Genomic DNA, 13212 nt, shown 5'->3' with positions numbered 1-13212 from the left:
AAGTGTGATCCCGCCCCCCGCGTTATTCCCCTGACATACAGTGACCTGTCTAAACCCCAGTTGGCCATATTTGACATGACTTGACAAAAAGCATTAAATAAAATTGGAGTTAAGATCTTGCTTGTCTGTTTTCCTCCTCATGTGCTTTTGAAATCTCACTTCTGATTCCGTTCCTTGGCCAAATTTTTCTATTAGCACATGTACTCTATAGTCAGACTTTCTAGGATAAAATTTTATGTCCATTAGTTACTAACTGTATAACTTTGAATAAATTATCGGGCCTTTATGCTTCATTTTCATCCTATGTAGAGATAGGATAATAATGCTATCTGTGTCATAATGGCATTGTGAGTACTGAATGAGCAACAGACATGTAACACTGAGCATACTGCCTGGTTCATTGAAGGTACACAGTAAATGTTAGCTGTTTTCTTATCTTTTTCCCCTGGGCCCCCTGCAAACTCCTCAGTAGTGTTTTATTATGTGCCTTGTATTTGATTACAGGCGGATTACTGTAACTATTGGTAGATTTCATTATCCTAACTGTAAACTCCATGAAGCCAGGGAATATTTATTATTTATCTTCCTTTATTACCAGCCCCATACTGCCTTGCACCCAGTTGTGCTTTGTTAATACTTAAAGACTAAATACAATTTTGGAGGAGCAATTAAGAAACCAGCATTTATAAGTACAAATCTGGTTTTTAGCTGTATAGTTTTTATCCTTGACCTGGTTGAACACAAACTGTAATAATTACATTTCAGGAGATGACGCACTCATGGCCTCCCCCTCTAACGGCTATTCATACACCTTGCAAAACAGAACCTTCCAAATTTCCTTTTCCAACTAAGGTAAGTAAATAAAATGTGTCTTTGGTAATGTTAAAAACAAAAATCTCTAAATGGCTCAATTCAAAGTGTATGAGTTCAAGATTGTCATCCCTATTCTAGGGGGCAGTAGACTACAAATTTAACAACTGAATAAACAGATAAATTTAGGTAGTGGACTGTGAAGAAATTTAAACAGATTAATGATATCAAGAACATCTTGGATTGAGAAGTATTTAAGAAAGACTGGTAGGTAATGTGGAGAGAGCCTTTTTAAAAAAATTGATATTTATTGTAAACTGTTAACGATATTCTAGACCAGAGGTGGCAAGGGCTTCTCAGACTTTCCTTTGAGGAGGTCCTTATCATAGGGCACAGCAGCCATGCAGTGGCCTTGGAAAGAGGTTCCTTAAACAACTGTAAGCCCATCTAAAATCAGCAGGCTTTTAAAACATGAATTTAAATATAGTACTTACACAAATAACACCATAATACATTTTCCATGAGAAAGTTTGACCAGGAATCCTAATAATAGCCTTTCCCAAATCTTGCCCCTTCATCTCATCAGAGCTGCTTTCATATGTACCTTTTCAAATCTTTTTATATGTATTTACATATGTACATATGTAATTTTATGTATATAGTTGTTACATATAAGCGTTTTCTTATTTCTATACAGATATATTGTTCTGTATCATTAATCTGTCAATAGTAGTCTTGGAGACAGTTCCATGTTAGTACATATAGAGGTCTTTTATTTCTTTTAACTTCATCCATAGTATAAATACATGTATCCTAGTATATTTAGCTATTTCTCTGGTATTTTTGTTACCAAGTTTTTAGTTCTTTTAGGGGGGTGGGTATCAGGAATCAAACTCAGCCGCACACTTGGCAGGCAGGTGCTATGCCTCTAAGTTATAATCTTCGGCCCAAGTTTTTAGTTCTTAAACATTTCTTTAGTAGTTATATTTGTGCCATTTTTTGTTTTGCTTTTGTTTTATTTTTGGCCTTTTTGAGACAGGGTCTCACTATGCAGTTCAAGCTGGCCTTGAACTCACTTTGTAGCTCAGGCTGGCCTCACACTCACAGCAATCCTCCTGCTTCAGCTTCCCAAATACTGGGATTACAGTAATGCACCACCACACTAGGCATTGGTCTTGTTTTTGTGGTATTGGAGATTGAATTTAGGATCTTTGCACTGAGCTACATCCCCAACCCTTCTCTTTTTTCTTTTTAGGCAGGGTCTCACTATTAAGTCACTGAGTAGCCCAAAGTGACCTTGTGATCCTCCTGTCTCAGGCTCCCAGAGTGCTGGGATTATAGGCATGCACCACCATACTTGGAGCATGAGCATTTCTTCAGAATGTAAAACAAGAGAATTTCTGATGTGTGTGTTGACTATATACTCGCTGTAGTTGCATTATAGGATTTGTATCAGTGTTGTCACTTGTAGTACCTATTATTCCACATATGCATAGCACTGATATTATTCAACACCAATCTTTTGAGTGAAAAATGTCATTCTGCTTGCTGGGTTTCCAATAAGGGTTATCATTTTTGCATCTTTACATATTCATCGTTCACTTGATTTTGTTTCTTTTTAAATTTTTATTAATGCATGTTCACAGTACATAATAATTACATTTATTTGAGGCTTGGTACATATACATAACACAGTTTCTTTTTCCAGTTTGATTTCTGTATGGATCTGCCTATTCCTGCTGCCATTTAGATGGCATATTGTACCTAATGAGTGTAGGAGGGCTTCCTTTGTGTTTTTCTGGTGTTTGGTTGGAATTTTGAATTTTAATAATTAGTAATTTCAAATGTATCTCCCAGTGAGGTTCTTTTCTAAGTTTAATGGCCCAGAAAATTTTAATTTTGATGAATACAATATTTCCTTCCCTTTGTTTATAGCATTTGCTTCAACATTTTATTAAATAAGGCTTGTCCTCCTCCAGAATCATAAATATACCCTCATATATATATATATATATATATTTTTTTTTTTTTTTTTTTTCAATATAGTTTTAGTTTTGGTTTTGGTTTTCAGTGTTTTTTGAGACAGGGTCTCACTATATAATTCAGGGCACCCTTGAACTCACTGGGTAGCCCAGGCTACAAATTCTCAGTGATCCTCCTGCCTCAACCTGCTAAGTACTGGGATTATAGTCTGTACCACCGTGTTAGTTTTGCTTTTTTTATGTTTATTTTTAGCCCACATTACTTTTTGTGAGTAATATGTGAGGTAGGGATGTAACTTTCTGACTGCTGTATGACATATTTGTATTAAATGTAGTGTGAAGTTTTTTGTTTGTTGAGTCAGGTTCTCACCATGTAGTAGCATAGGCTAGCCTTGTACTCCATATGTAGCCCGTGCTGGTCTTGAATTCGTGATCCTTTTCCCCCAGCTTCCTGAGTACTGGAATTGTAGGCACATGTCATTGTGCTTGGCCTTAATTTGAGATTTGGTATATATACGCATCTGTGTTAACTGCTTTCCCCAGTTGAGAGTTAGAACATTTCCATCTCTCCCAAATTTCTTTGTAGTTCATCCAATTCCCACCATAGATGAGCCCTAGCACGCACTTGGTCTGTTTTGTGTTACTCTGCCATACAGTGTGTACTTTTTTTTTTTTTTTACATGTTTGCATGCCTTCTCTTACTCAGCACATGCTTTTAGAATTCTTCTGTGTGTGTGCACATGCGCACCCACTGGTCTAGAACCCAGGCCTGTGCATACAAGACATAAATGCTGTCATTGAGCTGTATCACAGCCTTCTTCCCTGTTCTGGAGTATATCCATAGTATTTCTTCTATATTTCCAATTAGTATTCTGTTATGTGAGAATACCAAAATTGACTTATCCATTTACCTGTTACTGAGTGTGTGCATTATTTTCAGATTAGGATGTTAAGAATAAATCAGCTATAAGCATTATCTATATGTCTTTTTGTGCTTTCACTTTTTTTTCCTCATGAATAAATGCTGGGTCTTACAATAAAAAGGGAGAATTATTGAGTTTTATGGTAAGTGCATGTTCAATTCATAATAAACTTAAAGGTGTTTTCCAAGGTGGTTGTTTCCCATTCCTATCACACTCCATCCTTAATTGTCTGCAGTTTATGATTGTTTTAGTTGTTCTATATCAGTGCCTACATTTAATGTTGCCAGCCTATTTAGTTTTAGCTTTTTTTTCTTTGCCCCCACACTAAACCCCCTTGCTAGCCTTTCTTTTCCCTTTCCTTTTCCTCTTTCTCTTTCTCTATTTCCTTTTCTTCTTGGTCTTTCTCTTTTTCCTTTTTTTTTTTTGACAGGATCTTGTAAGTTGCCCATGCCAGGCTAAAACTTAGACTCTTCCTCCTGCCTTAGTCTTCCAGTGTGTGGAGGTCACAGGCCTGTACCAACACAACTGGATAGTTGTACCTACTTTCCCAGGCTTTTAGTGTGCATCATTTTTATATTAATGTATTTCCTGGATGACTGATGATATTGAACACCTTTCATGTGCTTATTGGCCATTCATATACAAATTGAGTATCCCTTATCTAAAATATTTGAGGTGAAAAGCATTTTAATTTCATGTGATTTTGCCAGTAAACCTACCACTTGGGAGACTGAGGCAGGAGGAGTGCTAAGGCCAGCCTGAACTACTTAGGGAGATCCTGCCTCAGCCCTCTCCCCACAAATACAGGTGTTTTAAAGTTTCGGAATATTTTTAAGAAATGGGCTGTTTTAGGGGTGAAATCGAAGCCTAAACACAATGTTTATTTACATTCGTATACACATTACACATTAGACATACAGCCTGAAGATAATTTTACACAATGTTTTTATTGTACCTGCAGTTTGATTATAATCTGTCACATGAGGCCAGAAGTTGAATTTCTGCTTTTAGTATCAAGGTAGTGTTCAAGTTTTAGATTTGCAGCATTTTGGATTTTATTTATTTATTTTTGGTCTTTTTTTTTTTTTTTATCGGTACCAGGGATCGAACTCACGACTGCCTGCTTGCAAGGCAGGCGCTTATGCTGCTGTGCTAAATCCCCAGCCCCAGCATTTTGGATTTTAAATTTTTAGGTTAGCAATGGTTATCCTCTGTCTTTTTGAAGGGCTAGTTCAAAAAGTTTTGTGTGGATCTGGGCATGCAGCTCAGTGATTGAGTGATTGCCTAACATGCATGAGCCTCTGAGTTCAATCCCTAGTACTGTTTTAAAAAGGCTTTTGGTTTTTTTTTGGTGGAGATGTTGAGGCTTGTTTGAAGTGTTTTTTTTGTTTGTTTGTGTTTGTTTGTTTTTTTTTTTTTTTTTTTTTTTTTTTTTTTTTTTTTTGGTGCCGGGGATCGAACTGACAACCTCGCATTTGCCAGCTGAGCTAAACTTCTGGCCTCTTGAAGTTTCTTGTTTTTATTTGGCTTTGGTATTAGGCTTGTGCTGGTCTCTTAAAAGGAGCAGGAATGTGTTGCCTTTATCTCTAGTTTTTGAAATAGTTTGTGGACTATTAGTGTTAATTCTTCCTTGAGGGGGCTGGGGATTTAGCTCAGTGGCTTAAGTGCCTGCTTTGCAAGAGGGTGGTCATGAGTTCGATCCCTGGTACTGATAAAAAATTAAAAATTAAAAAAAATACTTCCTTGAATGTCTTACAAAAATTCAGCTGCAAAGCTGTCTGAGCCTGTAGCATTCTGTGTGTTTCTGTAGTCTACTGGGAATCCATCCCAGGGTGTACACATGTCACACACGTGCTCTACCACTGAGCTCTGCTTAATGTTGGTTTTAGTTTTTGGTAATGCTGGGGATCAGATACTTTATGGTTTTTAATTACAAATTCAAGTTTTAAAGTGGAGAACTACTTAAATGTTCTACTCATTTTTGTGTCAGTTTTGGTAATTTGTTTATACTTATTTTATTAATGTCTATAGGACCTATAGTGATGTATTCCCCTTTTTTTCCTAGTTACTGGTAAAGTGTGTGTGTGTGTGTGTGTGTGTGTGTGTGTGTGTGTGTGTGAATGTGTGTGCTTCCTCCTTCATTAGTCTAGCTCAAGGTCTTTCCGTTGGATTCTTGGGGTTTTTTTTTTCTTCTTTTATTGTGATTATTTTTCTTTTTCCTACTTTTAAGGTTGAAGCTTATAACATTGTTTGTAAAGGTTTTCTAATGTGTTTAAAATTACTGATTTTACTGAAGTCCTGCTATAGTTTAATCCTACAAATTTTTACATGTTGTTATCGTCTTCAGTTTAGTGGACTTCCTAATTTTCTGCGATGTCTTTGATCCTTGAGTTACTTAGGAATACATGGATTTGTTTTCAAATATTTGAATATTTTTAAGATATTCTAAAGAAAAAAGAAGATACCATTCTGTTATTCTAATTTATTTGTATTCTTTCCAGACAATATATGGTATTTATTTTAGTTTTCGTAAGCTTATTGAAATTTGTTGTGCAGCTCTGTATGTGACCTTTTTATTTACTATTTCACAGAACCAGACATGATTTGTATAGCTCATACCAACTTTATTGAGAGTCTATATATTTTGCCAGTCATTTATATATATTTTTTACTGACTTTATGCTTGTTCCATCAATCACTGTTGACATAGTGTCTTAATAGATTTGCCTCACTTCTCCTTTCAGAAAATTTTGTCAGCCTTTGCTTCTTGTGTTTTGAAACTTTATCATGAAGTACACATTTAAGATTACTGTGTCTTTGTGCTGAGTTGATCTTTTTCATCATTGTGGGGTGGTTCTTTTTTGTCTCTGTTTATTATGAAGTCTACTTTTCCTCACACTTACTCAGCCAATGCAGGTTTCTTTGAATTTATTCTTTTTTTTTTTTTTTTTTTTTTTTTTGTCTTTTTCCTTTTATCGGTACCGGGGATCAAACTCACGACTGCCTGCTTGCCAGGCAGGCGCTTATGCCACTGAATTTATTCTTGATCTGGCTTATCATTTATTAGTCTTTTAATCTGTGTCTTTGAATTTAATCAACCAAGTAGGAACTTTGTTAAAATTTACTCTCTTCCCATTGGATTGTCTTGGCACCCTTGTTAAGTCTAAGAATGAGAGTTTATTTGTGAAGTCTAAGTCTGAGTTAAGTTAACTTAACTCAGTTAAGTCAAGTTAAGTTAACTTAACTCAGTTAAGTCTAAATCTAAGTTATCAGTTAAGTCTAAGAATGAGAGTTTATTTGTGAAGTTTGACATTTGTTTCATTGATTGACAGTTTGGTTTTTTTGTAACGGGTTCTCATTATATCATTTAGGCTGGCCTTAGATTTGAGGTGATTCTCCTGCCTCAGCCTCTTTGAGTGCTGGTATTACAGACATGCACTGCCACACCTAGTGCTCTTTTAAATAATTTATTAAGTTCCAGTTCAACAGATGGCATATATTTAAATTACCCAATTTGGCTAGTTTCATCATACATATACAGCTATGACACCACCATCATAATTAAGATAATGAACATTTTGGAAATTCTGAACATACCAGAATAAACCCCCAAAAGTTTCCTAATGATTCTGCATAATCCTTTTTCCTTTTGTTTTCTATCTCTAGGTACCTATTATTCTGAGATATTTTTTGCTTATGCATATTAATTTATACATTTTATAGATAGTAAGGATATACAATTTATAAATAATAAACTGTTATACAGAGCTCTTTATTGTAAGTTCCATATAGTCAGTTATATGTTACAAAATGTTTTGGCTGATTTTTGTGGAATTCACATCAACGTGCAGTCTGTGATTGCAGTTCAACCATGACTTGACAAAAGGGGTGTCATTTCAGTTCACTAACTCTTCTCAATAAGTGTATTGTCATTAAATCTGAATTGTGATCTTACTGTTAGATTATTATGAATCTTTGTATAAATTTTACTTGCGTAAGATCTCTGTCAGTTTCAGTATTACATCATGGAACTTCACTTATTCATCAGTGAGAGAAGTGACTTTGCTGAATTGAAAAGTACTTTTCAAGTACTAGAAAAATATCTCCTTAATGTTTCCTGTTATTCATAATATGCCTGCAGACAGTGCCATATTTTCAAGTTTAATGTACATTTTAAACATTATTACTTTTCTTAAGTTTAGACAATCAGCAAAATAATAAATCAAACCCTGACTTGCAGCAAGTACTAATTTCCATGGTATATAACCATTTCCATTGTGCTGAGTTCAGACTACCAGCATGAGTTAACTAAAGGCAGAATTGGGAAGCAATATGCATTTACTCTTACAAATGCAATAGGTGTCATTTGATATCTTTATGATTATTTAGAATTCTCTGAATAATCTATATTTACTTATGTTTCTATTGGGTTACGAGTTATGAGTACCTTTTGTATTTTATGAGTCACACGAATCATCTGTCACTAGGTGTGTGCCATACATGCTGGGGTAGTCTTTGTTTATTCAGCATTGTATTTGGTAGTACCTACTACATCAAAGGCGTTTAAACAGATATTTTACTGAATAGATGTGTTACCAATGTTTCCCAATCATTTGTCTTAATCTACTTATGTTTGTGTGTTTTCCTGTACAAAAATGTTAAATTGCTCTGGGCATGGTGATACATTCCTGTAATCCTGGCACTGAGGTAGGAGGATCACTGTTTGAGTTTGAGACCAGCCGAGGCTGCGAAGTGAGTTTAAGACCAGCCTAAACTGCATAGCAAGACCCTGTATATCAAAAAAAGCTAAATCATGTGCACTGATTTGTTTTCATTTACTGTTCCTGAATTTACTGTCCTATTATTTATTATTTTATTTTATTATGTTTAGTTTTTTGAGGCAGGGTCTTGCTATGTAGTCAAGGGTAGCCTTATAGTCTAAGGTGGTCTCAGACTTGTGATAATCCTCCTGCCACAGCCTTCCAAATGCTGGAGTTACAAGTATCTGCCAGCATGCCTGGTCCCCTGTCCTATTTAAAAATGCTCCTCTCATCTCAGGGTTATTCTAAATTTTCTAGAAATTTTATTTTTATTGCATTTAATCTGGAATCTGTCTGGAAATTTTCTGTGTGACATGCATTTCTTCCAAATGGGTAGTCTTGTGTGCTGTTTTTTATAAATTTATTTTTTAACACTAAAAGAACTGAAATTCTACCTTTGGGTGGAATATTAAGTTCCTATGTATGTTGTACTCTTTTTCTGGTTCTGATCCTACCAATAGTACATGAGAGCTGGATGTGGTGGCACATGCCTGTAGCCCGCACACTGGGGAGGCTGGGACAGGAGGATTGCTGTGAGTTCCAGGCGAGCCAGGACTACATAGTGAGTCTAGGCCAGCCTGACCTACATAGCGAGACCCAGACTCAAAAAAAAAAAAAGTACATGAGTTCCGGTTGTTTTACATCTTCACTAAGGATTGATGTGCTCAACACTGACATCTTTTCATGTACTTATCATCTGCTTATATACTTAGGTTACAGTGTCTGTATGAATCTTTGTCTCTTTTTCATTGGATTATTGTATTTTCTGGGTATAAATTCATTATCGGATTTGTGGTTTACTAAAACTTTCTTGGTCTGTTCTTTCCTTTTTGTTCTCTTAACTGTCTTCCTAACAACAAAAGTTACTAATTTTGATGAAATCCACTTACTAAATGTAAATGGTGTGTGATTTAGTGTGATTATTAATATAGTAGAGTTTAAATCTGCCATCTTACTTTTTAATTTCTACTGATTTCATCAGGTGGTTATTTGTTTTTGCCATAACTGTTGTTATGGCTGTGTCTAGATGTTTCCTCAGTCTCGTGTGATCAGAAGTAAAGCTTTTTCAGAGATGGCTAAATCTTGTGTGTGACTGATTTATGTTGCAATGTTGGGATTAAGGATGTATGATTATTATTTTTTTTCTTTTTCTTTTTTTTTTATTGGTAACGGGGATCGAACTCACGACCGCCTGCTTGCAAGGCAGGTGCTTATGCCACTGAACTAAATCCCCAGCATATTAAATTAGTCTACTGATTGGTTTGGCAGTGCCATAATCCTGGGAGCCTGGATAGAGTATAAAAGGGGCAGAAAGACACTGTTACCGTCCTTGGTTGCTTTTGCTGTGTTGCCACTCTGAACAGTTTCCCTTCTGCCATGTGCCACCCTGCTCTGGAGCCAGCTGGTTATGAACTAATAGCTCCACAAACTGTAAGTTAAATAAACCTTTCCTCCTTTAACTTTGGGTGTTGGGTATTTTGTCTCAGCAACGAGAAAAATAACTTAAGATAGTTGTGTTACTTAATGTTGACTTTAGGGTTTTATGGTACATACCTTTATCAGTCTGTTTTTGTACTTTTTTTTTTTTTTTTTTGTCTTTTTCCTTTTTATCGGTACCGGGGATTGAACTCACGACTGCCTGCTTGCAAGGCAGGCACTTATGCCGCTGAGCTAAATTCCCAGCCCCTGTTTTTGTACTATTACAGCATTTTTGTCTCTTGTATAAGAAACTTTCCTTACCGCATTTGCATGTGGTAAGAAATTCCTCTCCCATTATGTGTGGTGTTATATATATTTTGTTTCCACTGAAGTTATAGATACTATAATATTATTGCTATTTTATTGAAAGCCCATTTTGTCTTTTACTAGTTGTTTTGTTTTTGTTTTTTCTTTCTTTTGTTTTATTTATTTATTTGTCTTTTTGAGACAGGGTCTCTGTGCAGTTCAGGCTGGCCTTGAGCTCACTTTGTAGCTCAGGCTATTCTCGAACTCGCAACAATCCTCCTGCCTCAGCCTCTCAAGTGTTTGGGATTACAAGTGTGAGCCACCATGCCTGCATTGTTTTATTTTTTGAGACAGGCTCTCACTATGTAGCCTAGGCTGATCTTGAACTCACAGAGATCTTCTGCCTCAGCCTCCTGTTGGGATTACACCTTACACCCAACTGTTAGTGTTTAAGAGGAGCAAAAGACCTAAAAATACTTCTCTAATCCCAGCAATTTGGGAAACTGAGGTGAGAACACACATTTGAACCTGGCCTGGGCAACTCAGTGACTTAGATCATGGTTCAGAAGTAAAAATAAATAGAAAGATCTGAGGATATAGTTCACTGTGAAAGCTCTAGGTTCAATCCATCCATTCATTCATGCATTTTTCAATCCTTAATAACACACGTGAGCTGGGGATGTGGCTCAGTGGTGGAGCTCTTGCCTTGTGTGTACAACAGGGTCTTAGGTTCAATCCCCAGCAACACACACACACAATGTAACCAGTAACACACATGTACACACATAAGGAAAGATTATATTTTCCCTGTATGCAGTTGTATTTCTTTTGCTCTTCATTCCTTTATATTTGTACAGTTCCTGTCTAGTATGTATGTATGTATGTGTGTGTATGTGTGTGTGTGTGTGTGTATTTTGGGGGGTCTTTTAGAGACAAGGTTTTTTGCTATGCAGTTTGGGCAGGCCTTGAATTCACTTTGTAGCCCCACTCCTGGCTGTTTTGTCTTTTTGTGACAAGGTTTCATTGCAGTTCAGGCTGGCTTTGAATTCATGGCAGTCATCCTGCCTTAGTCTCCCAAATGCTGGGATGGTATATTTCCTTTAACATTTCTTTTTAGTGGTTCTCTGCTGTATGTCTGAAATAAATCTTTATTTTATCTTTCTTTTCTTTACTCATTCATGTAGAATGATATTAAGATATGCTACAATGTCTAGCTTTGTTTTGTTTTGTTTTCATTTGTTTGTTTTTGGGAGGTCTTTTTGAGACAGATAATACAGTTCAGGCTGTCCTTGAACTCACTTTGTAGCCCAGGCTGGCCTCGAATTCACAGCAGTCCTCCTGCTTTTGCCCCTTAGTGCTGGGTCATTTTTGGTTTTTAAGTTATTTTCCTGGGTATAGAATTCTGGGTTGAGGATGTTGCCCCTCTATGCTCTTGCTTACATCATTTGAGATGTTACTGTTTTGTTTATATATAATGTGCCTTTCCTCATCTTTCTCGTGTTTGGGGTTTGTTCAGCTTCTTAGAGTTTCCATCCAATTTAGAGAGCTGATGTATTTATTTACAGTACTTAGAATGCCGTTCTTTTCCTCTTGTCTTTTTCCTTCCCAAGGACTCCAATTACATGTCTATTAGGGACTTTTAAGTTGTCCCACAATTTAGTAACATGTCGCTCATTTGTTTTCAGTCTTCATGCTTTATAGCTTCATTTTGTATTGTTCTGTTTCTGTCTCTACAGGTTAAGTGAGATAAAGTGCAGATAAGATGCTCAGGACCTTAAGCTTGTAATGTGTTCAGATTTGATAGTTCCTCCTTACTGTTGATGAGCATTTTTTATTATAAAACTGAGGACAGAGGATGGATTGTAGTGAGCTCAAAAGATTGGAGATAGTGAATATGTAAAAAAAATTGATTGTTGCAGTATTTTTCTGTAAAATAACAGAGAAATGTGCTAGGAATGTCATGGTTATATTTAGAATGATATTATGGGAATATTTTATCATATTTATGTGCCGATCATAACAACTTAGTTTAAAAAAAAAAACAAACACTTGATATGTGGGAAAGAGAGAAGGTAGCTTTGAGAAGTCCCTCACAGGAAGGGTTGCAAGTCACTGTCCAAGCAGAAGACAGTGGCCTTAGAATAGAGCATAACAAGGTCATTCCCTGGAGAAAGCAGAGTACATGGGTGTAGTTGGGGCTGATGGCACATGGTAGGTTTCCCAGTGGCATTCTGGAGAGTACTAAAGCAGTCCATTGCCATGCACATACCATATGTTTGGAACAGCCTCTGACAGTGTTGAGGTGCTACAGGTATCCAAACAGCCGCTTATCAGAAAGGAAGGAAGATGGCATGTGCCTGTTTTCATGAAGATGATCAATGGCAAATTGATTATAATCCAAATTCATTTTTGGCAAATCCAGTTACATTTTTTATTTTTCATCTTCATGGGGCTTCTCATTAGCATTAAGTATTATTTTAGTCACTTGTTTGTGTCCCATTATATGTTGCTAACCTAGATATACCCTCTTTTTCTGGCTGTTACTTTTTTCTTTATATTGCTCCCTTTACTGTTAAGTTTTCCGTGTGTGTGTGTGTGTGTGTGTGTGTGTGTGTGTGTGTGTGTTAGCTACAAGAAAATAAAAGATAACTATGGTTTTTTTTGTTGCGCTTGTATGCCTAGCATTCAGTTGTGGAAATAAAATAATACAAAGGAAAAAAAGGAATTAGATGTTACTGTTTCCTTGGGTACATAGTTGTATTTGTGATACTTAGACCTAAATTATCTCCTTTTTGTACCCTTCTTCTTTGCCTAGTACCTTTCACCCAGGTGCTTTAGTAATCTTTTACAATCTCCTTAAGAAAATGGTCTGCCTGTCTTTGTCCTTATTCCATTTCTTTTGTCTAATAATAGTGCCCCTTCTACTTTCTTATCTTTTGTAGAGTCCACATA

The 13212-nt window shown here is 36.2% G+C and overlaps 1 protein-coding gene across 4 annotated transcripts in view; it reads left to right on the top strand.

Moving 5' to 3' along the window:
- The window catches only part of Aff4 (ALF transcription elongation factor 4), an 86229-nt gene that overhangs the window by 35936 nt on the left and 37081 nt on the right, over positions 1 to 13212 (top strand). For 3 of the 4 annotated variants that reach the window (XM_063230617.1, XM_063230620.1, XM_063230618.1), the window contains one exon: positions 766 to 852. The exons of the other annotated variant lie outside the window; for it this stretch is intronic. In XM_063230617.1, the coding sequence (XP_063086687.1) occupies positions 766 to 852 (87 nt within the window). The remainder of the gene's footprint in view (positions 1 to 765; positions 853 to 13212) is intronic. 4 annotated transcript variants of the gene reach the window in all.

The sequence above is a fragment of the Cavia porcellus genome, unplaced genomic scaffold (genome assembly GCF_034190915.1).
Source record: "Cavia porcellus strain 051 isolate PalLab524CR breed Dunkin Hartley unplaced genomic scaffold, mCavPor4.1 scaffold_19, whole genome shotgun sequence".
Classification (NCBI taxonomy): domain Eukaryota; kingdom Metazoa; phylum Chordata; class Mammalia; order Rodentia; family Caviidae; genus Cavia; species Cavia porcellus.
This window is presented reverse-complemented; position numbering and strand designations above follow the sequence as displayed.